This window comes from Rousettus aegyptiacus, unplaced genomic scaffold (assembly GCF_014176215.1).
Source record: "Rousettus aegyptiacus isolate mRouAeg1 unplaced genomic scaffold, mRouAeg1.p scaffold_m13_p_9, whole genome shotgun sequence".
NCBI classification, from domain to species: domain Eukaryota; kingdom Metazoa; phylum Chordata; class Mammalia; order Chiroptera; family Pteropodidae; genus Rousettus; species Rousettus aegyptiacus.
In genome coordinates, this window is record NW_023416312.1 from 38,318,147 (window position 1) to 38,343,344 (window position 25,198).

The 25,198-nt window shown below is 36.6% G+C and overlaps 1 protein-coding gene across 1 annotated transcript in view; it reads left to right on the top strand.

Moving 5' to 3' along the window:
* LOC107498919 (vascular endothelial growth factor receptor kdr-like) overlaps window positions 1-25,198 on the top strand; it is a 303,930-nt gene that overhangs the window by 96,771 nt on the left and 181,961 nt on the right. The window contains exons 4-9 of the mRNA XM_016122603.2: window positions 6,738-6,865; window positions 13,036-13,195; window positions 13,946-14,082; window positions 14,431-14,608; window positions 16,371-16,488; window positions 18,346-18,518. Coding sequence (XP_015978089.2) covers window positions 6,738-6,865; window positions 13,036-13,195; window positions 13,946-14,082; window positions 14,431-14,608; window positions 16,371-16,488; window positions 18,346-18,518 — 894 coding nt within the window. The remainder of the gene's footprint in view (window positions 1-6,737; window positions 6,866-13,035; window positions 13,196-13,945; window positions 14,083-14,430; window positions 14,609-16,370; window positions 16,489-18,345; window positions 18,519-25,198) is intronic.

A 25,198-nucleotide genomic window follows, 5' to 3' on the forward strand; every position in this document is an offset into this window, starting at 1 on the left:
TATGTTTTTACTTCTTTAGGTTATGAGCTGTTATGGAAAACTGTCTTTACTGCATGTGGGATCTGTTTGGAGTTACCAAATTCAGAGTTTTTTGAAGTCTCCCACCCTGTTTCTGGTCAACATCCCCCAACTCCATAGTGGTTGCTTTCATAGAAACTGATCAATGGGGGAAGCTGGATCTACAGTTTAATTCGACAATGATCTATAAAAAATTTCCCACAGTAGACTCACAGATAAAAGAAAATGTTAGAGCTGAGAAGTTTTAGAAATCTCATTCATCCAGTTTCCAACTTCTCTTTGGTTAACTAAGATTCCCATCCATTAAGGCATTTGACAACTTTACCCCATCTATATCTCCCCCTCACACTCCCCCTTTACCTTATGGCAACCACTAGTCTATTTTCCATGTCCTTGTGTCTCAGTTTGTCTTCTTTGTTTGTTGCTTTCAGGTTCACATACCACAGATAAGTGAAATCATGTGGTTTTCGAGTTTTTATGTCTGGCTTATTTCGCTTAGCATGATTATCTCCTGGTCCATCTATGTTGTCGCAAATGGCAGTATTTTATCTCTTCTTATGGCTGAGTAATATTCCATTGTATATATGTACCACAGCTTATTTATCCAATCATCTATTATAAGACACTTTGGTTGCTTCCATGTCCTGGCCATCATGAATAATGCTTCTATGAACATCAGTGTGGAAATTTCTTTTCGGATAAGGATTTTCAAGTCTTTGGCGGTAAATATCCAGTAAAGAGATTGCTGGATCATATGGTAGATAAATTCTTAGTTTTTTTTTTTTGAGGAAACTCAATACTGTTTCTATAGTGGCAGTACCAATTTGCAGTCCCACCAGAAGTGTATGAGGGTTCCTTTTCCTCTGCATCCTCTGCAACACTTGTTATTACTTGTCCAGTGGATAACAGCTATTCTAACAGGTGTGAGATAGTATCTCATTGTGGTTTTGATTTGCATTTACCTAATGGCTAGTGATATTGAGCAACTTTTCATATGCTCAAAGGCCATTTGTATGTCTTCTTGGGAGAAGTGCCTGTTCAGGTCCTCTGCCCATTTTTTATTTGGATTACTTGTTTTTTGTTGTTGTTGTTGTTGTTATTGTTACTGAGTTGTATGAGTCTTTATATATTTTGGACATTGGCAAATAATTTCTGACAAAAGAGCCAAAAACATACAGTGGAGGAAGGCCTTATCAGAGGTGTCGATTGCAAATATTTTCCCATTCAGACAGTTGTCTCTTTACCTTGTTGACAGTTTTTTTCCTATACAGGAGCCTTTTAGTTTGATGTAGTCCCATTCATTTATTTTTGCTTTTACTTCCCTTGCCTTTGGGTAAAATTTATAAAATCCTCTTTAAGTTCAAGGTTCTTGAGTTTATTTTCTGTGTTTTCTTCTATGCATTTTATTATTTCAGGTCCTTAATCCATTTTGAGTTAATTTTGGTGTGTGGTGATAGACAACAGTCTAGTTTCATTCTTTTGCGGTGGCTTTCCAGTTTTCCCAGAACCATTTGTTGAAGAGACTTTCAGTTCTCCATTGTACATTTTTGTCTTGTTTGTCAAAAATTATTTGCCAAAATAAGCATGGGTTTATTTCTGGACTCTTATTTCTGTTCCACTGGTCTCTGTGTCTGTTTTTCTACCAATATCATGCCATTTTGATTATTGTTGCTTTACAGTATAGTTTGAAGTCAGGTAGAATGATGCCTCCAGCTTCATCCTTTATTCTCAGAATGGCTTTGGCAACTCTTGGTCTTTTGTGCTTCCCTATGAATCTGATGATTTTTTGTTCTATTTCGTTAAAAATGCCCATATGATTTTGATGAGGATTGCACTAAATCTGTGTAATGTTTTCGGGTAATAGTGTGGTTTTTAACTATGTTGATTGTTGATTTTTCCAATCCAAGAACACCGAATATCTTTCCATTTCTTTGTATCTTCTTCGATTTCTTTTAATAGAGTCTTATAGATTTCATAATATAGGTCCTTCACATGTTTAGTTAAATTTATCCCCAGGTATTTTATTTTTTTTGTTGCAATTGCAAAAGGAATTATTTTTCCACTTTCCTGACAATTCATTATCAGAGTATAGGAATGCTATGGATTTTTGAACATTGATTGTGTATTCAGAAACTTTACTCTATTTTCTTATTGTTTTTAGCAGTGTTCTTGTGGAGTCTTTGGAGTTTTCTATATAGAGAATGATGTCATTTGCAAATAGTGACAGTTTGACATCTTCATTTCCTTTTTGGATGTCTTTATATTTTTCTCTTGCCTGACTGAATGCACTGCCTAGGACCTTTAATGTTATATTGAGTAAGAGTGGTGATAATAGACAGCCTTGTCTTGTTCCAGATCTTAGAGGAAAGGTTTTTATTTTTTCACCATTAAGTATAATTTTGGCTGAGGATTTGTCATATATGGTCTTTATTATGTTAAGGTACATTCCTTTTGTATTGATTTTATAACGATTTTGTTAAGTGTTTTGATCAAAAATGGATGCTCTATCTTGTCAAAGAGTTTTTCTATGTTAATTGATATGATCATATGATTCTTATTATTTAATGTGTTTGTGTGGTGTGTCACATTATTTATTTCACCTATGTTGAACCATCCCTGTGCCCCTGGGATGATGCCCACTTGAACATGGTGTACAATCTTTTTAATATGTTACTGTATTCAGTTCACTAGTATCTTATTTAGGATATTTGCATTTGTGTTTATGAGAGATATTGGTGTGTAGTTTTCTTTTTTGTTGTTGTTATCTTTCCCAGCTTTTGGTATCAGGGTAATATTGGCCTCATGAAATGAGTTTTGAAGTATTGCCTTGTCTTCAATTTTTTGGAAGAGTTTGAGGAGAATAAGTATTAAATCATCTTTGAATGTTTGATAGGCTTCACTGGTGAAACCATCTGATCCTGGGCTTTTACTTTTTGGTAGTTTTTTGATGATTGTTTCAATTTTTTCTAGGTTATTAAATTTGGTGTTATATAATTTTTCATAGTATTCTTGTTTGAACCTTTGTATTTCTGCGATGTCAGTTATAATTTCCCATCTTTCATCCCTGATTTTGTTTATTTGTGTCCTTCTTCTTTTTTTCTTTAGTGAGTCTAGCCAGGGGTTTTTCAATTTTATTAACTTTCTCAAAGAACCAGCTCTTTGTTGCATTTATTTTTTCTATTGTTTTTTGTTTGTTTGTTTGTTTGTTTTCAGTTTCATTTAATTCTACTCTTATTTTTAATATTTCTTTTTGTTTTAGGTGAGCTGAGCCCTACTCTTATTTTTAATATTTCAATATGTCTTGAAGGCTGTATGTATGTATAGACACACACACAAATATATACACACACACACACATGCTGTTCTCTACATATTCATAATAGTAAACACGCACCGAAATTCAGAACTGAAGTATATAACATTAAACAAGAAGGACCAGAGGGAAAATCCATAAATCAAACGAAATTAAAAAAAAATAAACAGAAATACAAAGACAAGGAAGCAATGGAAACACAAAGCTACAAGAAAGCAAAACGAAAAAGGGCTATAGGAAAACCTCATATTTTACTAATCAACCTAAATGTGAATGGACTTAACTCACAAATAAAAAGGCACAGAGTTGAAGATTGAATCAAAACACAAGACCCAACCATATGCTGCCTCCAGGAGACACATCTCAGTTCCAAAGACAAATACAGACTCAAAGTGAAAGAGTAGAAAATGATATTTCAAGCAAATTGCATTCAGAGAAAAGCTGGAGTAGCTGTACTAATATCAGATGAAATAGATTTCAAAATACAAAGGAGAGCTTTGCTAGATAAATTATTTTTGGCAGGCTGTTCCTTTCATTTTTTAGTTTGAATATTTGAATTTCTTTCTGTTTCATAAGGTTTGTCCTGAGAAGTCTAAGGATAATCTCATGGATTTTCCTTCATAGTTTACCATCTTCTTTTCCCTGGCTGTCCTGAAAATTCTTTCTTTGTCATTGATTTTTGATCATTTCAATACAATGTGTCTTGAATGCTTTTTTTCGGGTTGAGATAATTGAGTTTTATGTTGACTTCTTGAATTCTAGGCCCCAGCTCCTTCCTTACATTTGGGAAATTCTTATCAACTATTTGTCTGAAAATGATTTATAATCTCTTCCCCTTTTCCTCCCCTTTGAGAATGGCCTTTATTCTTATGCTTCTTTCCTGATGGTACCAACTAGTTCTTGTATTTATCTTTTCATTATTTTCATCATCCAGCTTTTCTCTTCTTCTATAGTGGCTGCACCAATTTACAATCTCACCAACAGTGCACAAGGGTCCTCTTTTCTCCATATTCTCTGCGGCACTTGTCATTTTTTGATTTATTGATAGTAGTCATTTTGACAAGTGTGAGCTGATATCTTATTGTGGTTTTAACTTGAATTTTCCTGATAATTAGTGATGTCGAAAATCTTTTCATTTGTTTGTTGGCTATCTGTATGTCTTTGGAAAAATGTCCTTTGCTCATTTTTAATCAGAGTGTTTGTTCTTTTGATGATGAGTTGTATGAATTCTTTGTATGTTTTGGATATTAACTCCTTATTGAATATATTATTAACAAATACCTTATACCATTCAGTAGGTTGTCTTTTTGTTTTATTGATTGTTTTCTTCACTGTGAAAAAAACCTTTTAGTTTGATTCAGTCTCATTTGTTTATTTTTGTTTTCCTTTCCTAAGTAGACGTGTCCAGAAAAATATTGCAAAGGCCAGATACCTGGTTGTGATTGGTCCATATGCACCATTGTAGGGATGCGTTATGTATATTTTTGCCATGTTACCTGGATAAATAAGCATGCTATCCTTGTGGCTGCTGGAATTTCTGTATGATCAGATGAGTGATTTTCTTCTTTAGCTACTCCTCCAAACCCTTTCGATTCTTGGATATGGCTTTGTATAACTGATGCTAGAACCATGAAGTTCCCAGAGATGGATGGAGCTTATTAGCATAGACAGTACAAATCTTGTCTCCTAACTCTATCTCTGTTATTTATGTAAAATGCCGAGTCTCAGTTTTCTCATCTTTAAATTGAGGATAACATCACCTGTCTCTCTGAATTATTTTGATGGTTAATGAAGATGACGGATATAACTTGCCTAACACCATCACATAATATCAATTTTGTTTTACAGTAGCCATTGCTGTTATTATTACTTGAACCCAGTTCTCTTCAACACAGTTTGTTGTTTTTAACTCCACTTTGCTTCAGTAATCATCACCTGCTCCTTTTTGCACTATCTACCCTGCCCTTCATTATTGACCTTCTTCCTTCTCATTCCTTCATGAGAGAGCACACAATTTTCCCTTCTCATTACTTCCCCCATTTACTTTCCTTAGATTCAACTTTGAACAGATTGATCCATATCTGGGCTTTAGCAAAATAATCTGAGAAATAGGTAAAACACAAAATAAATGTTACTGTTATCTGTGCTTTTCCAACTTATGAAGAAGGAGCAAAAATTATTTCAGACTTAGAGCCTGTGTAAGTGAGAGGTTTATTATGCAATTAAAACATGGGAAATTAGAAGGGGTTTTGGGAGGGAACATAATATGTTTTAGATTATATCATGGAAGGTCAAATGGTTGTAGTTCAGCCCAGGGGACATATCATGACTACAGATAGAAAAATGTCTGGACTTTGAAGAAAATTTTAAAAATATAAATAAAGTCATAAATGTTATCTCTAATTGAAGCCATAGAAAGAGCTGCAATTACTGAAGAAGAGAGCTTGTAGAGAGAAAGATGGATTGTTGAGACATGAACCTACATTAGAGAACCAGAGAAATTGAAGATGACAGGGATTTGTAAACTGTCTTTTGCAGTATTTTGTATTTAGGAAGTACTTGCAAGGACATCTTGAGGGATAACAAAGTTCAGAATAAGAAATGGACTAATAACAGGTCCGCTGAAGAGGGAAAACTGAGGTAGTAGGAATATATGGCAACCAGGATTATTTTCCAAGATACACAACTAAAAGCTCACTTTTTCTAAGTATCATCTATTTTCAGATTAACATTCTGCTTGCTTACCATCTGAAAAGTACCTGTGCTGCAAGTACCTATATAAATTTATTGATTGGGTCTGAGATCACCTGTGGGAAGACAAAGTAAATGCAAGTTGAACATGTTTGTGATCATTCAAATGCAGTTTCATTTATAAAAAGACAGTGGTATTTTTATTTTGTTGTGTATGAGGGATATAGTACTCAAATAAATGATTATCCTTGATGTATAAATATGTATCCCTAATCTATTAATCACTATAAATATTAGCTTAAATGGTTCTGACATAATCGTGCGCATGGAACCCATATGGTTTGAAAACAGTTTACATGGAAAAGATGTAGGGATTTAAATGACAGAAAGTTTGATACATGTTAGAAACACCATGATGTGGATGAGAGATTTGACTTGTACCATGTAGCTCAATAGGGTAGAACTGATAAAATGGATTTCTCTTACAGACCTTTATAAACAGGCTTGTGTTCTTTACTGGCATTTTTGAAGAAATCCTTAGCCTGGAGACCTGGGTTCAAGTCCTAGTTGTATCTTTTGTTGAGTCCTTTTCCTTCTCTGAACCTTATTTTCACTTGTAGAGAATTAAATATGAAGACTTTGAGGGTCATATAAAGAGTATGGACTCCTATTCTGATGACAGTACCAACCCTTGGCTTATTTCTCATCCCCGCAGATGACAACCAGGTCTTTGCTCAGACCTACAATGATAAGCCACTGGTGATCGCTGTTTTTACTGGAACCCAAGAGGTGGTTGTGCCATGTCGGGTTACTTCTCCTGATGTCAATGTCAAGCTTCAGTTGGTAAGTTGAATTGTCTCAGAAAGAGGACTTGCTGCTCTCTAGAGCAAAGGGCCCCAACCCTAGGGCTACAGACTGTTACCAATTTGTGGCCTGTTAGGAACTAGACTTCACAGCAGGAGGTGAGTGGTGGCTGAGCAAGTGAAGATTCATCTGTATTTGCAACCAATCCCCAGTGCTAGCATCACCACCTCAGCCCCATCTTTGATTATCAAGCATTAGATTCTCAACAGGAGCACCAGTCCCTGGTGCCAAAAAAGTTGGAGACTGCTGATCCAGATTATGAAATATAAAGAGAGTAGGAGACTGTGTTTCATCCCATTTCAGTACTTACTCTAGCTGTGTCATGTCTGCCTCTTTGGAGCAGCACATAGAAGCAGTTGCTGCCATTTTTCCTTGGACCAATGTCACCACAAGAGGGTTATACAAAGTAGGGGAAATGGAGATGGATGCTTAGATGTTCTGTAACGTACCATGTGAAATGTATGTAAATGCTATCCATGTCTAGAGCTCTGAGACCAGAGAGCTTGTTTTGCTTAAATAGAGAGGAAATAGTGGATAGTTTTCAAAAATATACACAAAGAGAAGAGGAGATAGAGGTAAGACCAATCCATCTAGCTTGATTTGTTAAATTAATCTTGGTGATGAATGGAGTAACATATATCCCTTATAGATCACCTTCATGCCCACCAAAGCCCTCAGCATCCATAGTTGTACAACATTACTACAAACTTTAAAATCATTTCATATATATATCACCTCCTGTGAGCTACACATATAACTGCTCTGTAAAATTGATAGAACTGGCTTTATTATTTCCATTTTACATGTGAACAATCTTAGGCTTGGAGAAAAGGAAGAACATTCTTATGCTCTATATTTCATAAGGATTGGAGTCAAAAGTAAAAATCAAGTGTTCCAGTTCCCTATCCAGTGTTCCAGCTATTCCCCTTGCCTTCAGGGTGGAAGGCAACCTATCTTCCTCTTCTGGCTGCACTGTTCATCTGCTCCCAAGCTCTTTCTCATTTTCTTGTTAGGAAAAATCCATAAACCTCCAATAGCAGCAGAAAAGATCCTCTCATTCTCTTTTCATAGAGGAAGTGTCAGCATTTCCCCAATGCCTCTGTCAGTACAGCTGTGAAATTGACAGGTGGGTCAGCCAGGAACTTGTGTCTGGCAGCAGCTGATGTGGAATAGGAAGGCGCACAAGCCCACGGGCAGAAGAGTATAAGTTCTAACAAGTTCCACAAGACATTGAAGTTATTAGCTACTCCCTGAAGACCACACTATCTTGATTGGTAATCCCTCTTCTTCCCAGACTTATCTGCCCCTAAGGTTTTTAGAGAATTCTCAGTGGAGCAGTCCTCAGCATCATGCTGAAGTCCTCCATCCACTGAGCCACCAGCTCCAACTCTTTCCTGGGATATTCATTCAGCTCTTTCTGAAGGGAAAATGGAGGTGTTCTTTATCTTTGGGACTTGGTCCAAAAAGAAGCAGTGGTGTGTGGGAATGGGTGAAACAGAGAGGATGCAATATGCTACAGAGTTTATGTGCTTCGGTGGTCACCTCATTCTTCCTCTACCTAGTATGCAAGGAGGGTGGCCTGACCTACCCACCAGGCCTCCTTTGCCTCCTCCACAGTCTAGTCTCTGGTGAGGCTTGGAGTCACTGTGTCTCTTTCTTCTGCCAAAAGGAAGCACTAGGTGGGGATGCAACTGACCTGGCTAATTTCCAACATCCTTTTCTAAAATTAAACCCCACTAGGCAGCCAATCTACCTCCAGAGGATGTGCCTGGGTATGGGCATAAAGGCATAACTAGGGCTTTCTTTTTTTCTAAGGCCTTAGCTGCTGTTTTGCTTAAGATTTAATCAGAGTAGGCAGTTTCATGGCATCCAGAAATCTTCTAACACTCAAAGAGAGTTCAAAGACACTAACCTTCAATGTTCTACTTTCTTTTACAATCAGCCAACATTTTCCACAGTTCAAGTTAGCTTCTGTATTATCACTTTATTTTTTTTAAAAAAATCAATTTGCATATGCCATTTAAAGTTAATAGTGTATTCAAGGAAGTGTACCCATAGGTAACAATAAGTAAAGCCAAATTCATGAAGGAGAAAAACAGAACTCATCCTGAGGTCAAACTCAATTTAATTTTATTCAGTCCAACACATTTACCAAGTCTACTCTGTGCCAAGCATTGTTGAAACACAGTAATAGCAAATTATCATGTTTAGAAGCATAGAAATGTATTCTCTCACTGGTCTAGAGGCCAGAAATATTAAAACAAGGTGTTTTCAGAGACATGCTCCCCCTAAAGTTTCAAGGAGAGAATCTTTCCTGTTCTCTTTCAGCATTTGGTGGCTTCACATATTCCTTGGTTCGTGGCTGCATAACACTAATTTCTGTTTGTCTTTACATGGCCTTCTCCCTTGTTTCTATGTTTGTATTCTCTACTTCTGTCTCTCATGAGGACATATATCATTGGACTCAGGGTCCACCCTACTCCAGGATGATCTCATCTCAAGATCCTAAAGTTAATTATATTTGCAAAGATTTCTTTTATAAATAACATCTCATTCACAAGTTCAAGTAGATATATCTTTTGAGGGAGTAATCATTTAACGTACTATAGGGCATTACCAGTGTCATGCACTCTGCTGAGAGCTTTACTTGCACAATCTTATTTAATATCCACAATTGATGTCCTCAGGGGTTCAATTCTTGCCTTCCAAGTAGTATAGTATCAGTGTGTATGTGTGTTGGAAGAAGACTTTATACTGTCTTTAAAATGTGTTTGACTCAATCCTCTATTTTATGTCTGTATGTAACAGACACAATGAGAATGCAGAGGAGAAAAAGACTACTTGTATGAGGCAGTCTTAACTGAACAGCTGAGCTGGTGACAAGCTGAGTCCTGATAAATAAGTAAAAGCACCTTAGGTAGATAACTGGGCAAAGAACACAAATAGTGTTATGAAAACATGAAAGAATAGCCAAAATTATTGGTTGACAGTTACAGAAATCCAACCAAACTTAATACACCAGGACTGGTTTAGGTAAAATGGAAATGTATTTCAAAAGGAAGAGTATGGTTGAACCTCAAGGGTATGTGTTCTGTAACAGCTCCTCTCTTGAATACCACAGACCTGCTTCTTTCACAAAGGGGATGTGGTCATCTACCGTGTATTAAATATTCATTGCTAGAGCAGAACGGAGAAGCATTCTCTCTCTGACCCCAAATTAGAAAATAATCAACATGGAAGTGTTTTGATTTCCCTACCTAGAATCTAATACTCACTTCTAGACCAATCGCTGTAGCCAGGGAGGGAGGATTTGTATGAAAAGGACAGCTGCCATACAACCTACATAGTTGAAGCACACATTTTTGTAGTGGGGAGAGGGATGTCAGGGAGAGTTAGTAGAAAGGGGTAGAGACAATAGTAAGAGGAGGGTCTTATTCTGAGCAATTGTGTCTAATATAGAAAATTAAGTGTCTAATATAGATGCCAAGTCTCTAATTTAGGATGAAAGAGAAGGGGTAGGGCAGAACAGAGAGATTCTGGAGATAGAATCTAATAGGGATTTTTAACCTTGGCGCTATTGACATATAGTGTCAGATACTTCTTTGTTATGGGGCTGGTACTATCCTATGTGTTGTGGGATGTTTAACAGCATTCCTGGCCTCTACCCATTAGAAGCCAGTAGCAACCCCTCCCCCCAGTTGTACAGACCAAAAATGTCTCCAGACATTGTAAAATGTTCCTTGGGGAGCAAAATCCCTCCCTTATCCTTCATTGAGAACCACTAATCTAAAGGATTAATTAAGTGAATGAATTGCTTTCTTAGGACTTATGCTTTATTTTGTCAAATGGAAAAAGAATTAAGACAGAGTCTTCATTGTACCTCTGCAATTAGAATGTGAATTATTTTAGTATTCCACTGAAATTCTAAATTTCTGCATAAGCATGCAATAAACTCAAGGTTTTTTGATTCTCCTCAATTATTGGGTTCAGTTACTTTTTCAGCTGGTTTTTGTTTGCTTATTTGTTTGTCTTGTGATTTATCACCTATGTTATTTGTGTTTTCCTTATTTCATGCTAGTGATTTTTTAATTTTCAGTTTCTCTGAAGATCCTAGTATCTAGTAGTTAAGTACATTTAGGTTATGCTGAAATTACTAATGATGTAAGGGCTTCTCAAGGGGCTCCCAAAATCTTCTGGTGAAAAATGATTTGAAATATTTTAATTAGAGTTAATAACTAAGGCTTTAAAAAAACATTAAACTAAAAAGAAATGTGGTAAAGTTTTAACCCTAAGTTTTGTGTTTTTAGATAAAGGGTGATGATCTTTTTCTGAGGTTAAGGATAAAAAGGCTCTGAGTAGATTCTGTTGGGTAAGAATAAGACAACTGAACTAGGAGTCAAAAAAAGAACCTCAGTGTTGGAAGAAACCTTGGAGCCTAATTTTCCACCTGATGCAAAAATTATTTTACAAACTCCTGGACAAATAACTTCCCCAGCTCTTGCTTCAATGCTTCAGTGACAGTGGTCCAATTTCTGATTGAGCCAAAATATGCATCACTCTCATTTCCACTCATTGGTCATCATTTTACCCTCTGAAGTTATATTCAAAAGTTTAATTCTTTTTCCAGTTCCCAAGTAAGAGTTCTTCAAATACTAGAAAAAACACTACCCCACCCCCAACTAATGACCAAGCCCACTTACCACTTTCCATTCTCAAATGTTTTCTTTTGTTGGGCTAAAAGTAACTTGTTTCTTAAACTATTTTTTATATTACAAGGCTCCCAGTACCTTCATAGTTCTGATTATCCTCCTCTGACTCTGCTTCAGTTTGTAAAGATCTTTCTTAAAGTATAGTGTCCATTTTCATACATCAGTGGATGTTAATTGGTATATTCTTGCTGTGAAAGACTTTGGCAAGACATATTAGGTACATGGAAAATGCTTATACCCTTTAACTCAGTAATTATGCATCCAAGGATCTTGTTGGTGAATAAGCAGAGACTTAAATGTGAAGATATTCATTGCCACATTATTTTAAATAACAAAACCAAAAATTATTATAACATGAATATCTAATGATAAAAGAATGGTTAAATAATAAAATAACTCATATTATACTGCCATTAAAATTATGTTTATGAAGTTTTTAATAACATGAAAACATGCTAATGATATAATATAAAATAGAAAGAACAGGATAAATTGTATTTATACTATAAGTACAGTTATGTGACAATGTTTACATACATAGAGGAAAGACTGCAAATAAATGTTTCATTGTTCCCAGTCGCTATTTCTGTGTTACAGGTCATTATTATTATTTTTTCTTTACTCTCTTCAACACTTGGTTACTATTACTTTAAAGTTCACCAAAGGAAGATTTAATAATTCAGATATGTTTGGAAACCACTAGCTGAGAGTAAGCGTTCAGCCTGTGCTGTTTGCATCTGTATCTCTAGTGCCCAACACAGAGTAGACAACATTACATATTGAATGTTTGAATGAAAGTACCAGCTACAAATAGACTTCACATAAGCCGCTAAGTTCCTTAAAGTCTCTTTCATATGTCCTTACCTGAGGCAAAAATAGCCATCCACAGTGATTCAATGTCAGAAAATATCAGAGCCCCTGATGAATAGATGTGGAACCTGGGAACATAACAACTCCATTTCCTTCACATACCTTAAACAGAAGGCCCAATGAATCTTAGCATAGGATTTTTGGCTCTAAAAATCTCCAACAGAAGAGATATAAACCTTGATTTTAAATCTAATAATAAGCAATGAGTTGGACAAGGTATCCCCTATAAACTTCATCTATAAAACAAGAGTAATATTAATACCTACTTCATAGTGTTGTGAGGATTAAATGAGCTAATACTGTACATGGCACATAGTAAGTGTTGTGTAAGTGCTTAGTACTATAATTATTATTTGTTGAGTATCTACTCTGAGCCCCAAATTGTGCTAGTTTCTCAGAAGAAAACAAAGGTTAACTAGCACAAACTCAGTCCAGAAGCTTGGGCCAGTTTCAGTAGGACAGGTCACTCCACTCTTGTGGCTTCAAAGCAGATGGCTTGGGTATGATACTGAGAACTGGTGATAACTTTACATTTATGTCTTTCTATGTCCTCCTTTCCTTGTCCCACAGTTAAATTCTGCCACATTCACCTATGCAAGCCAAGACTGGGATCCCCGGAAAGGCTTCACTGTGATCCAACCTTCCTACCATTTCTATAGCAGCATGCTCCAGTGCATTGCCGAAGTTAATGGGAAGACACACAGGTCATTCTATCTCCCACAGCGTCTGGGTATGTGAACTTGTGATTTTAGGTTAGGAAATGGGATCCAGCTGTTTCTGAGAATTACTTCTTATTTGTATAAACATTACTCCAGCTATAATCTCTTACATGTCAGGAATTCTAAGTTTTTTAAATTATTTTAAGAACTTTATGTATGTCAGTAAATAATGCCCAGTTTTGGACTGTTTCCAGTTGCCTGATCAGCTGTCCCATAAAATCAATAGTTTGGCAGTGTCTAGTAATAAATACTCAGCTATTATAAGGTTGTCCTTGTAAAACTATGAAGCAATATCATATGTTGTGGCTAAATAATAGATGTCTTGTTGCCTTTGTATAGAAGTGAAGGTGGGCTTCTAACTCAGGGAAGACTCTTCGCTCAGAGAATTCAGAAATGTGGTAAAATTAACCACAGAAGGGCTTGATGGTCTTAGATAAGTAGGAAAAACTTCCTGTTGGAGAGGTTATTAAACTGATTATAAGATTTCCTAACCAGGATTTTAGAATCCTTTTCACTGAAAAGCCTCAAGAACAAGAAATATAATTCCTATCACTAACACCAAGCCTTTTGCTATATAGTTTAAATAAAACATTATCTAGCGGTTTCTGAAAAATGGAACCTTCTGGTTTGGTTTTGAGTCTTTATTTTCCATCTAATAAATGGAATAAGGAATTGAGAATTATAAGAATTATTCCATAATAAATATTTTTGTATCCTACCTTCTTTGTCAATATCATTATGCCATCCTATCTATTTTCCAGAAACCAAGAGAGAAAATATCTCCATCAGATACAACCACCAGAGACTTCTAATGGGAGACACTCTTTTACTGCAATGTGTTGCAGAGACCACATTCAATGGACGAATAAAACTGAACTGGGTGTTCAATCGGCAAGATGTAAGGACAATGCCCCTGCTCCAAATCTTTACAAATCTGCCCATATCCTTTCTCCCTGCCATTCCAACTCAGTTCCTACTCTGGGTCAAGAACCAGGCAACATGTGAATCAAATCAACAAAGTTGACTAATAAGCAGCTTCTGCATTTATGGAAGCGAGTCTCATAGGGAACTAGCATTTCACTTTTTGTACCATATCATGGTTCATTAGTTACAGATGTGATTTAACAGAAGTGCAGAAAAGTGTCAGCTCTTCATGGGGATTTTCTTTGGCTTCTTGACAAGTTAGGTACCTAGATGTGCTCAATAATAGCAATTGAAATTATGTTTTTTCTTTCCCATCCCACAGTCCAAGACAATACCTAGGTGTTGTGAAGTTAAAAGGAACTTGTACCAAGGCTCCCCTGTGTACAAAAGCTATAGTAACTTGACAATCTGGAATGTAACTATGGAAGACAAGGGTTTGTACATTTGCAAGGAAGACAACAACACTGCCTTGCAAGCTAACATCACCATCGTAGTGTACAGTACGTAAAACTTTTATTTCTGACTCTTCCCTGAGGACTAGCTTGCCTACTCTCTTCCCCTGTATGAAAGAAATCTCTCGCACATATCTTCATTTTCTCTTGCAGTGTTATGGTCTCCAAGGCATACACTCCCAATGCTTTGGTGCTTAAATAAGAAAAGATAGCAAATGTCGGTCAGCCTCTTTCCTGTTCTTTCACTCTGGCATGGAAATTGCATTCTGGGAAGCACTGTGATCTAACTTACACACTTTTACATCTCGTTGGCTAGTTATAGTTGTATATTTTAAGGATTTAGGGTAAAGTAGCTCATCAGTATTTTGGACCATGTAAAGACCAGATTCTTGAATCTTTTATCTTCTTTGCCAATTTGTGGTGTGATCTTGTACAACTTGCTGCACCTCCCAGATCTTCATTTTTCTCATTTATCATCATCATCATCATCATCATCATCATCATCATCATCACCTTTATTTACCCATAATCATAATGTAAAGTTTAAGGGTGCTTCTAGCTTGCTTTCTTTTCTGATATGAATGTAACTATAAATTGCTTAGTGGAAATAATTAAGTGAACTTCAATTTAACTTGATTACCTTGAGTTCATATAGCTCTTTTCTTACAAAGACACATATATGTACCTACGCTATACACACATACACATATTACTCACACACGCTCACACGAACACATTAATACCCATACACATACTAGCATAGTTATATAGACATACTTAATTTTTGCATGTACCTTTGAAAACCCTAAGCCACAAATACTAATATCTATCCACACATAAATAGTTAAAAATACAAACACACACACACACTGGGTTTATTCTGCAGTAAGAAATCTAATTTAAGCTCAATTCAATCCTCTGCAGCCTGGTTTATAAGGTAAACTTATAACTATACTTTACAGCTATACTTTAGTTCTCTCAACCTCTGGATTCTATATATCCACTTCTATCAGCTGGATTGCCTTCAGTTTCATGCAAAAGAAAACCTGACTAAAAATAGCTTAAACAATAATGACAATTATCTCGTGTAATAAGGAGTCTTAAGGCATATGGTTCCAGTGCTGATTGACTTAGTGGGTCATCAATGTACTCTAGAAACCAGGTTCCTTCCCTTCTTTTATTCTACTACCTCATTGTCTTCAAAGTTCCTCTCATGCTGTCACAGCCCCAGATCCCATATACTAACGAGAGTGTCTTAGAGACAGGGAAAAGTGAAAATCCCATGACTTGTCTCTTTTTTAAGAGTTTCGAATATCTTTCCCAGAAGTCTCCTAGCTAATTTCCCCTTTTGTTTCATTATTCAGAAATACATTACCTGCCCATGTCTAAATAATCACCTGGTAAAGAATAAGACCAACATGATTGGCTTAATTTAGGTGGTTCTTATCTCATGAGCAGTACTATCTCTTAGGGGTATTGGAAATACATGAGGGCATTTTTTTGGTCAAAATGACTGGAGGTTATTACTGACATTGATTGGACAAAGTTTATTATAATAAGTAAGCTCTATTTCTTACTAAAGGATTAGAAACATCTTTCAAAGTTCAGGAGAGTATCACAAAACAAAGAATTATCCCTTTGAAAATGATAACAGTGCATCCCTCCAATCCACATTGAGAAACACCAGCTTATGACAATCAAGATTGGCCCTGCCAGGCAGGAGAGGATATGAACACTAATAGGAAGTGTGAGCAAAATTGGAATTCAGTTATACCTTCTTTCTCGAACTTCATCCCTGTTCTACTTCCAGAAAAATCATTCCTTAATGTGAGCTACAAGAGAAGACGCACTTATGAAGTGACAGCTGGGCAAAGTATTCTCAAAATGGGAATAAGAGTGGATGCTTTTCCTCGCCCCAGTGTGACCTGGTGAGTAGAGTCTTCTTTCCTGGGTTTTTCTATTATCTATATTCTCTTAACCCCTTCCTTAAAACCTGCTCTTTTGTCATATAGCAGACCTTGGACTAGGTACTACGGACTCAGATATATACTCTAACCTTAATCCTGCTTTCAGGGAACTCGCAGCTTCAGAAACTAATGCTTCATCTCCTTCTTCACAGATTTCTTGGCTTGTTTTCTCTTTCCTTTCTCAATCTCTCATGTATTTGAGAGAAAAAAAAAAGAGTTTTATACTCTGAAAAGAGAGGACGAGATAAGGCTGGGAAAGTAGCCAAAGCCATTGTAGAATTTCACGAACTCAGATTTGGAAGGAGTCTTGAAGGTGATCTTACCCAGTATAATAGAGATCTTTGAATGTCAGGGTAAGAAGTGATAAGGCAGAAAAAATATTGGCTTTTGAGCCAAACTTGTGTCCCAATTCCAGTTCATCAAATTACCAAGCAAGTTACTTGAACTCTCTAAGCTTCAATTTCTTCATCTATAAAATCTGGGTGATAATATCCTATGCTATAGAATTGTTCTGAGGCGTAAATGATAAATTATTGTTGTTTTTTTAAAATCTTTATTGCCTATTAAAGTAGGCAGTTAGAGAATAATCAAAGGCTCTGGAGTCAGGAGTGATAAAATTGAGGCTAAGCTTTAGTAAGATTAATGTGGCCTTATGTAGTTTGGAATGGAAAAAGACTAGAGAAATAGCTACTGGTTTAGGGAATTATAGCAATAGTTCATGTGAGATATAATATGAGCCTATATAATTAGAAGATAATGAGAATAAAGGAGAAATAGATTTGGGAAACATTTCAGAAGTATAGTCTTCAAGATTCAGTATCCAATTAGATGTATGAATCAATGCCCAAGGATCTGGAGTATTTCAAAGTTTTCAAGTTTGGCGGAATGTGAGATTTGTGTTGTTATAGACAGTCTCAACTTCATCAGGATTAAAAGGTAGTGTAAAGGTAACAGGAAAGGAACACCATGATGAGATCATTTAGAGATAGTCAATGAACATCTAGAAGTGTGAGTCTAAAGCTAGATGTTGAAGCTATAAATTGAGGAACCATCCACTAGGAGTGGATAAATGCACCCAGGCTGTGCACAGAGAGAAAAGAGCCCAAAGGCAGGATCCTGAGGCAGATTCATATTGAGAAGATTTATAAGTATTTATTATGCTACTACTGTGAATTACTGTTATTTACACAACACCCTTGATGTATTTGGATCAATAGCAACTCCTAAAATTTCTTAGCCAAAGCTCCCTCTCTCTCATTTTGTCTGCTAAACTATTTTAAGTGCTTGCTCTGTAGGGAATACATATTTAAGGGGGAAGAATGGAAGAAGAGTCGGTGAAGAAGAGAGAGAAACAATGATTAGAATAGTGTCCCAGAGGCTAAGAGAGGAAGACTTGGTCCCTAAAGTCAAACACTTTAGAATATCTGGGGGTTATGAATGCTGAGGGAAGGCCACTGGTGGTGATAATTAAGGTATTGCTGGTGAACTTGGAGAATATGATCTTGAAAGAGTTTCAGGGATGAAAATATGAGTTTAAAATGTTAATGAATGGATGGAAAGTGAAGAAGTGGTAGCATGAGTAAGGGCACTTTCCAAAAGTTTTGACTATTAAAGAAAAAGGAAGGGACAAATTTAATCTTTTACTATCACTATAGCTGTACTAAGGTGCTTCAGCCTGGGAATTTTATGGAAAAGATTCTATTGTTTTGTCTCTCCTTGCTGATCATGATGAAGCATAATCAAAATGCCCCTCGGGTAGAAAGCTGGATGATCTAGAGGACTGCATTGTACTAACCATACCTTCTCCATGACTCACAGGTTCAAAGATGGAAAGCTACTCCCAATAAACCATAACTTTCAGCCTGACCCTCTTAAATACAAACTCACAATCCTGGAAGTGAATGTAAATCATGCTGGGAACTACACTTTTGCTCTGAGCAACACCAAGCATGGCCTCTACAAAAACCTCACCATACAACTGATTGTCAATGGTGAGTCGTTGGGATTCATGCAACAGTTCCAGGTTCCTGTCTCTATTTTGTTAGAAGAAAATTCAAAGCGGGGATATGATAGGAACTACCTCTGCTATTCAGAGACAGGGCTTTTGGAGGTGCTTTTTGGTCACCAGAAGTTTGCTGATTAGACCCCTATGCTGAAAGAATTTTCAGAGCTGTGATGAAATTCATCTACTGTAATTTTTTTCTGATATCAGAGATACTTAAAAATTGGTCTCTTCTTATTTAGAAAGTGTAATTTGAAGTGGGGAGAGCCAAAACTCCATCTCGGTAACTGTTTCTGTACTTTAAAGGGACTGGCAGGAGAGGATTACATTGTCTTCCATGGCTTTTCCTAGATAAACAACAGGTGATTTCCCTTAGAAGTAGAAGAAAATGATATCACACATTCCGAGCACAGCCAGCACTGTCTGCCTTATAAGGTCCTTACCCCAGTTTTATCCAGTGCATTGACAGCCAGTGTGACTTAGATTGTTTCTTCCCCAAACCAATGTTTTATTCTAGCTTCTATGCCTCTGCATTGTCTTCCAGCATAAAGGTTTCCAGCTAGTATGTGAAGCCTAGCTCACCTTTCACCTAGATGTTGGGCTTCTTATAAGGAGGTGGGAAGTGTTGGAGCCCATAAAAAATAAGAGCCATTCGCGGATGGAACAGTCTTTTCTTTTTATAGTCTTGATTCATCAGAGAGCAGAATAAGGAGAAGCCAGCTGCTGGATCCTTATTTAGCTCGATGTCAATGCCTCTGCATCCTTTTATTCTCAACACCAATGCTTTGGAAAGGAACAGAGGTTGAGGGTTGGTGGGAAGCTTCCTAGATTCTTATCTAGCATCTTTTTGTTGTGTAACTCATAAGATTTTCTATGTTATTTATTTATCCTTTGGTTACCTATGCATGTTTCCTAGATTACTTAGGGCCTTCCAATATCAAAAAGAGTAGGCTAATTTGAAAAATTAAAAATAGCTACCATCACTATCCCTATCACTACCATAATTGCATGGTTAGGTAATTTCCAGTCTGGACACTGGCATAAGCCCTTTGTAGTTTTATGCCATCTCTGCTAGTCTCTCAATTAAGGCTTATCGCTTGTCACCCTGGCAGTCAGGTGCGCATATAATGAAGAAACGGTTAGGCTTAGAATCTATTATCAAATCTAGATTCTCTGATTCAAGCCCTTACTGACCATGTAACTTTAGGCAATTTACTTTGCCTTTATGGTCCTCTGTTTTATCATCTTTAAAATAAGCATCATACCTGCCTTACAGGGCTATCATTAAAATGACATGAAGTGAAGAAAGTACCATCCTTTGCTGCCATTTTTCCTTATGTTTTATCAGAGTCTTCTTCCAAAATTGTTGACCATTACTACTTAAAGAGTATATCTTTAGGCACCCTAGTTCCTTCCCAAGAAATAATTGCTAATCAAGTGAAGTGTCTAAATGCAGATTATAGTCTACTCCAACTAGTCAAATAAAGGGCAATGCCAAACATAGAGCAAAATTCTTCATCCCTACCCACCACTATCACTTTCTCTATGTTCCCTCCTTGGTAAAACTACTCTTTGACTTAGGATTTCACCGGTAGACTATGTGAAAAGGAAGGAAAGAAGATAACAAAACCTGGTAACATCTTCCATCCATCCTAGGGGTTGTCTGGTCAAGAGCCACATAATTTATGCTTTCTCAAGATCACGTTGCCTGTTTCTTCTTCTTTTTTTCTCTTATGCTTCCAATTGATGCCTTACTTATATCACCTTATTGATAAACTCAATTCGGAATTTTTCAGGATATATATAAATAAATATATAAAAGGATATATATAAATATATATATATGTATATATAAAAGAGATATGTATATCTCTTTCCATATGTCCCTAAAGAATGGTCTGATGAAGATTTGTTTTCTCCTCTTACCACAGCCCACACTGGCCTTTTGCATCCCACTGATGGTCAAAGAGATAGATTATCTGAAGTCACAGGGGTTGGGGGGAGGCATAAGCCTGAAGTCTCTGCATTGGCTCTTTACACTACCTCCTGCCTCCCTGAAAAGAAATCTGGAGTCCACTTTCTGGTTCTAAAAGACTTGGATAGTGAGTCTGATTTAAGCACCCATATAGACAGAGATGCATAGCCCTGCGGTAGGCCAATAGGATACATTATTAAAGAATAACTATGGCTTTTCTTCTTTCGACCTGCATATACTCTAGTAGAAAAAAATAGAAAAGCAGCATAGAAGCACAGCCTAGCAGAAATAGCCCACCATCTCAAGTGGGAAAATCACTCTAAATAAAAAAACTAGGAAATAGGGGTCAAGAGGAAACAATTAACCCACTTAGGGTCGCCTACCTAGTTCAACATAAGGTCATCTAATTCAATGCCATTATCTTGTTCATTTTAAAGATGAAGAAAAAGCTGAGGCCCAGAGTGAAGAAGTGACTTATCTAAGGTCTCATATAGTATGTTAGAAATCAGGCAAAACTTGAATATAAGCCTTCTGTGTTAGTTAAGTTATAGATTCGGCTGCTGTTTTAGAGACTCCGAATAATGATGACTGGACTTATTGTGGTGATCATTTCACAGAGTATACAAATATCAAATCACCTTAAACTAATATAATGTTTTATGTCAATTATACCTCAATAAAAAATTAACAACAATATTAATATAACAAAGTAAATAGAATAATAATCTCTTAAATACACTTAAATATATGAAGGCCCATAAAATTAAAAAAATAACACTAACATGACTTAAGTAAGATAGTACATAACCACCCTGGTCAATGATTCGGAAGCCCCGATGCTCTACTATCCCTAAAGTGTTGTTCTCATCCATATGGTCTGAGATAGCTTTCTACCACAAAGTGGGGAAAGATAACTCATGTTCTACCATTTAATAACATGACAGGGAATTTTCACACACACCAGAACTTATTCACATGGTCACCTTTGCTGCTAAGAAGGATAGAAAGCATAGTCTGTAAATAAGCAGCCACAATCTCAGTTATAAAATCTATTACTATGGATGAAAGGGAAAAAAATAAGGTAAAAACAAGCAGTGTCTGTCAAACATACTTTTGCACAAGTATAGTTCAGAGATAAAGCCCTGAACTTGGTCTTTATGCTTTTGTCTTTTGCTGTAGTACTTTTGATTAACATTTATATTAGCTTCAGATCTGGACAAGGTTGTGGTCATATCCCTAGCCTCAGTGTCTCATGGCAAGGTAACAAATAACAGGTGATACTGTGTTTAGTTTTCTATGCTCATTAGGGTGACCCTATAGACCTGCAGTCTTGAGAAAGAGGCATTAGCAGGGCTGGGGAGCATAGGTGCTCTCCTCAATAGCTACAGCCTCTACTGCTAACTGATCCCACACCCATATTTGAAGGAGATAAAGTGATTGCAAATTTAGCACCTCAGTCCAGAAATGTCTCCGTCTATCCTTTTGACTGCCCTGACTGTCATAGGAACCATCAAATCATAGGTTGACCCATGGTTTCTGAGTTTCTCCTGAATAGCTCTTGGTGCCTTGAGAAACAAGACTGGGATATGTGGCCTTGCTGAGAGGGAGGGTAGAAGGAGAGGGAAAGGGAGGGACAGGATTGGCTCCATTCTCAGCTAGGAAGCTATGGAAATTCCTGTTGAGGGGTCTGTGAAGATGCTCTCCCAACATCCCTAACATCTGCTCTTGCTCTACCCAGCCACTTAGGGTCCTCTAAGAAAACATCTTAACATAATATTCAGAATACTTTTAAATCAGCTCATTTTGCATGAGCTTTTCCATAGCACAACAGCTTCCCTAAGGGCAGATCACCGTTCAGAAGATCTCTATCAAATGCCAGGACAATGTGAAGCCATCGATTTGTACTAGCAGTAATTAGAATATAGCAAAATGGAAAGGAACATTTGCAAATACATATTAGCCTTACTCTAAAATCGAAATGTTCCAAATTCTCTCACTTCCATAGTCTCTACATCTGTAGAATGGGTGTGATGGTAGTACATAACCTTAGATGCCTTTCTCTCTAGTATATGTCCATTCTGGAAAAATAAAGTTACCTCAAAATGGATTAAAAACTTGAATGTAAAACCTGAAACCATAAAACTCCTAGAAGAAAACATAGGAGGTAAGCTCCTTGATATCTATCTCGTCAATGATTTTGTGGACCTGACTCCAAAGGCAAGGGAAATAAAAGTAAAAATAAACAAACGAGACAACACAAGACAAACAAAAGAAAAGCTTCTGCACAATGAAGCACAGTGAAGGAAACAATCAACAATATGAAGAAGCAATCTATTGAATGTGTGGAAATATTTGCAAACTATTTGATAGTTACTATCAAAAATATATAGAAACTCATATAACTCAATAACAACAACAAAACAATCTGATTTAAAAATGAGAAAAGAATATGAATAGATTTTTTCTAAAGAAGTCATGCAGATGGCTAACAGGCACATGAAAAGATGTTCAGCATCACCAATTATCAGGGAAATGCAAATCAAAAACACAATGAACTACCATTTCACATCTGTCAGAATGGCTCTTATCATAAAGACAAGAAATAACAAATGTTGGTGAGGATGTGAAGAAAATGGAGCCCTTGTGTACTGTTGGTAGAAATGTAAATTGGACCAACACACTCGAATACTAATCAGCCATAAAAAAGATTAAATAGTACTACTTGTGACAACATGGATGGATCTTGTTGATATTGTGCTAAGTTAAATAAGTCAGACGGAAAGGGACAAATACCATGATTTTATTTACATGTGGAATATAAAAACTTAATGAATGAATAAAAGACAAAATAAAACAAAACAAGAGTTATAAATAAAACAAATTGGTAGTTGCCAGAGGGATGGGGTGTTGGGAGGTAGACAAAGAGTGTGAAGGATATCAAGAGGTACATACTCCTAGTTATAAAATGAGCAAACCATATAGATGCAATGAACATCATGGGGACTATAATTAATGATATTTTATTATCTTTGTATGGTGATAAATGACAACTAGAATTGTTGTGGTCATCATTTCACAATATATACAAATGTTGAATCATACCATATACCTAAAACTAATATAATAGTGTACATCAATTTAAAACAAAACAATAAATTTTTTGGACTGTGTAATAGCTGTCTTGTGAGATAATGAAGATCCGGCATACAGAGGCAAGACAACTACTTGGTAAAGATGGAATAAGAAGCACTTTGGTATCTAATGTCCTTTAAAGCCCTGATAATCTTGATATTGTCTTCTAACACAGATTATAAAAATAGCACAGGTTCATTGGCTATGTGTATTCAGTGTTAAACCTAGAGCCAAATGCTAGACATAGTATTTAGTACCAGTATCTTGAATATCTGACTTGCACTTTGTCAGTTAGGGAAGTATAGGACTCAAAAGTGGGACCAAGTACTGCCCCTCTCTCAGCCTTAGTGGTCCTTCCTGGTCCCTTACTATTCCTGCTTCTGACATCTAGAACCAAAGAGCAAGAAACCATTTCCAGGATAGATCACAGAATGAAGGAAAAATAAACCTCACTTATTCTTTCCTTCTGAACATCTCTCCTCAGCCAAAATACAGACTGGGACACCACATTGTTTTCCACTTCCCAAGTCAGTTGAACACTTACTTGTTTTCCTGGGGGAAAATGACTAGAAAAACAAACACAAAATAAAACAAAACAAAATCCATCATTAAGTCGGTCTTCTCCCCCACTCGTTCTCTATATGAGTTATTTAGGACAAATTGAAATCCAAGCCAAGGCCAGGCCAGTTTGTAGTTCCTTTTGGCTGTTCCCATCTTTCAGTTATATGCTCCCTATATCTAATTAGTGCCAGAATTTTCTATGGCTCACTGAGAAGTCTGAAAAAGAAGGGTGGGGCCAGGAAGTCCTTTGGAATTAGCAGTTTAGCTTTTGAAAGCTGTACCTGTTCCTTTCAGTGTTGTACCTTAGCTAGAGAGAGGCAAGCAGCTATCATAAACACCTTGTTGGAATGACTCCTTTAGGCTCAAATGGAGCCAGAGGAGCTAGTCTGGTAAGTGAATGAATGCTGAGAAGAACTTTGTTAGAAGGCTTGGGCAAAGAGAGCTTGCTCTGAGCAAGTGAGCACCTATTTTCTCCCTGAACTTGACATAGAATCCATGTGTACTTGGGACCCAGAGCCTCACCTTTCAGGTAGACCTCAGGGCTCCCCTGCTAGGTATTTCATGCAAACAAATGTACAGAGGCTGTTTTGATTGCCCTGGAAGTAGACAGGCAAGATAAAGGGCCAAGAGAATAAGAGCACAAGGATTTTGCCAAAATTCCTAACTATGTATCTTGGCTATTTTTTTTTAACTCCAATTTCTTCTACCTCTCCATCTCCCTTTCCCTCTTCCTCTCCCTCTCCCATAAGTTGGGAGAGAGGCAGCAGAAATAACAGGATTCTTCTTTCCTTCACTCAAAAAAAAATCAATCAAATGTTTTTGAGCTACCTACTATTTTCCAGATACTATTTTAGACATTTGAGTTGTTGAAGAAAATAAACAGACAAAAATTCTGGCCTTCATGAAACTTACAGAATGGTGTAGCTATAAAAACAAAACCAATAAATACATATTCTATCAAGTGGTATAGTACTCATAAGTACTACAGATAAGTAAAAAGC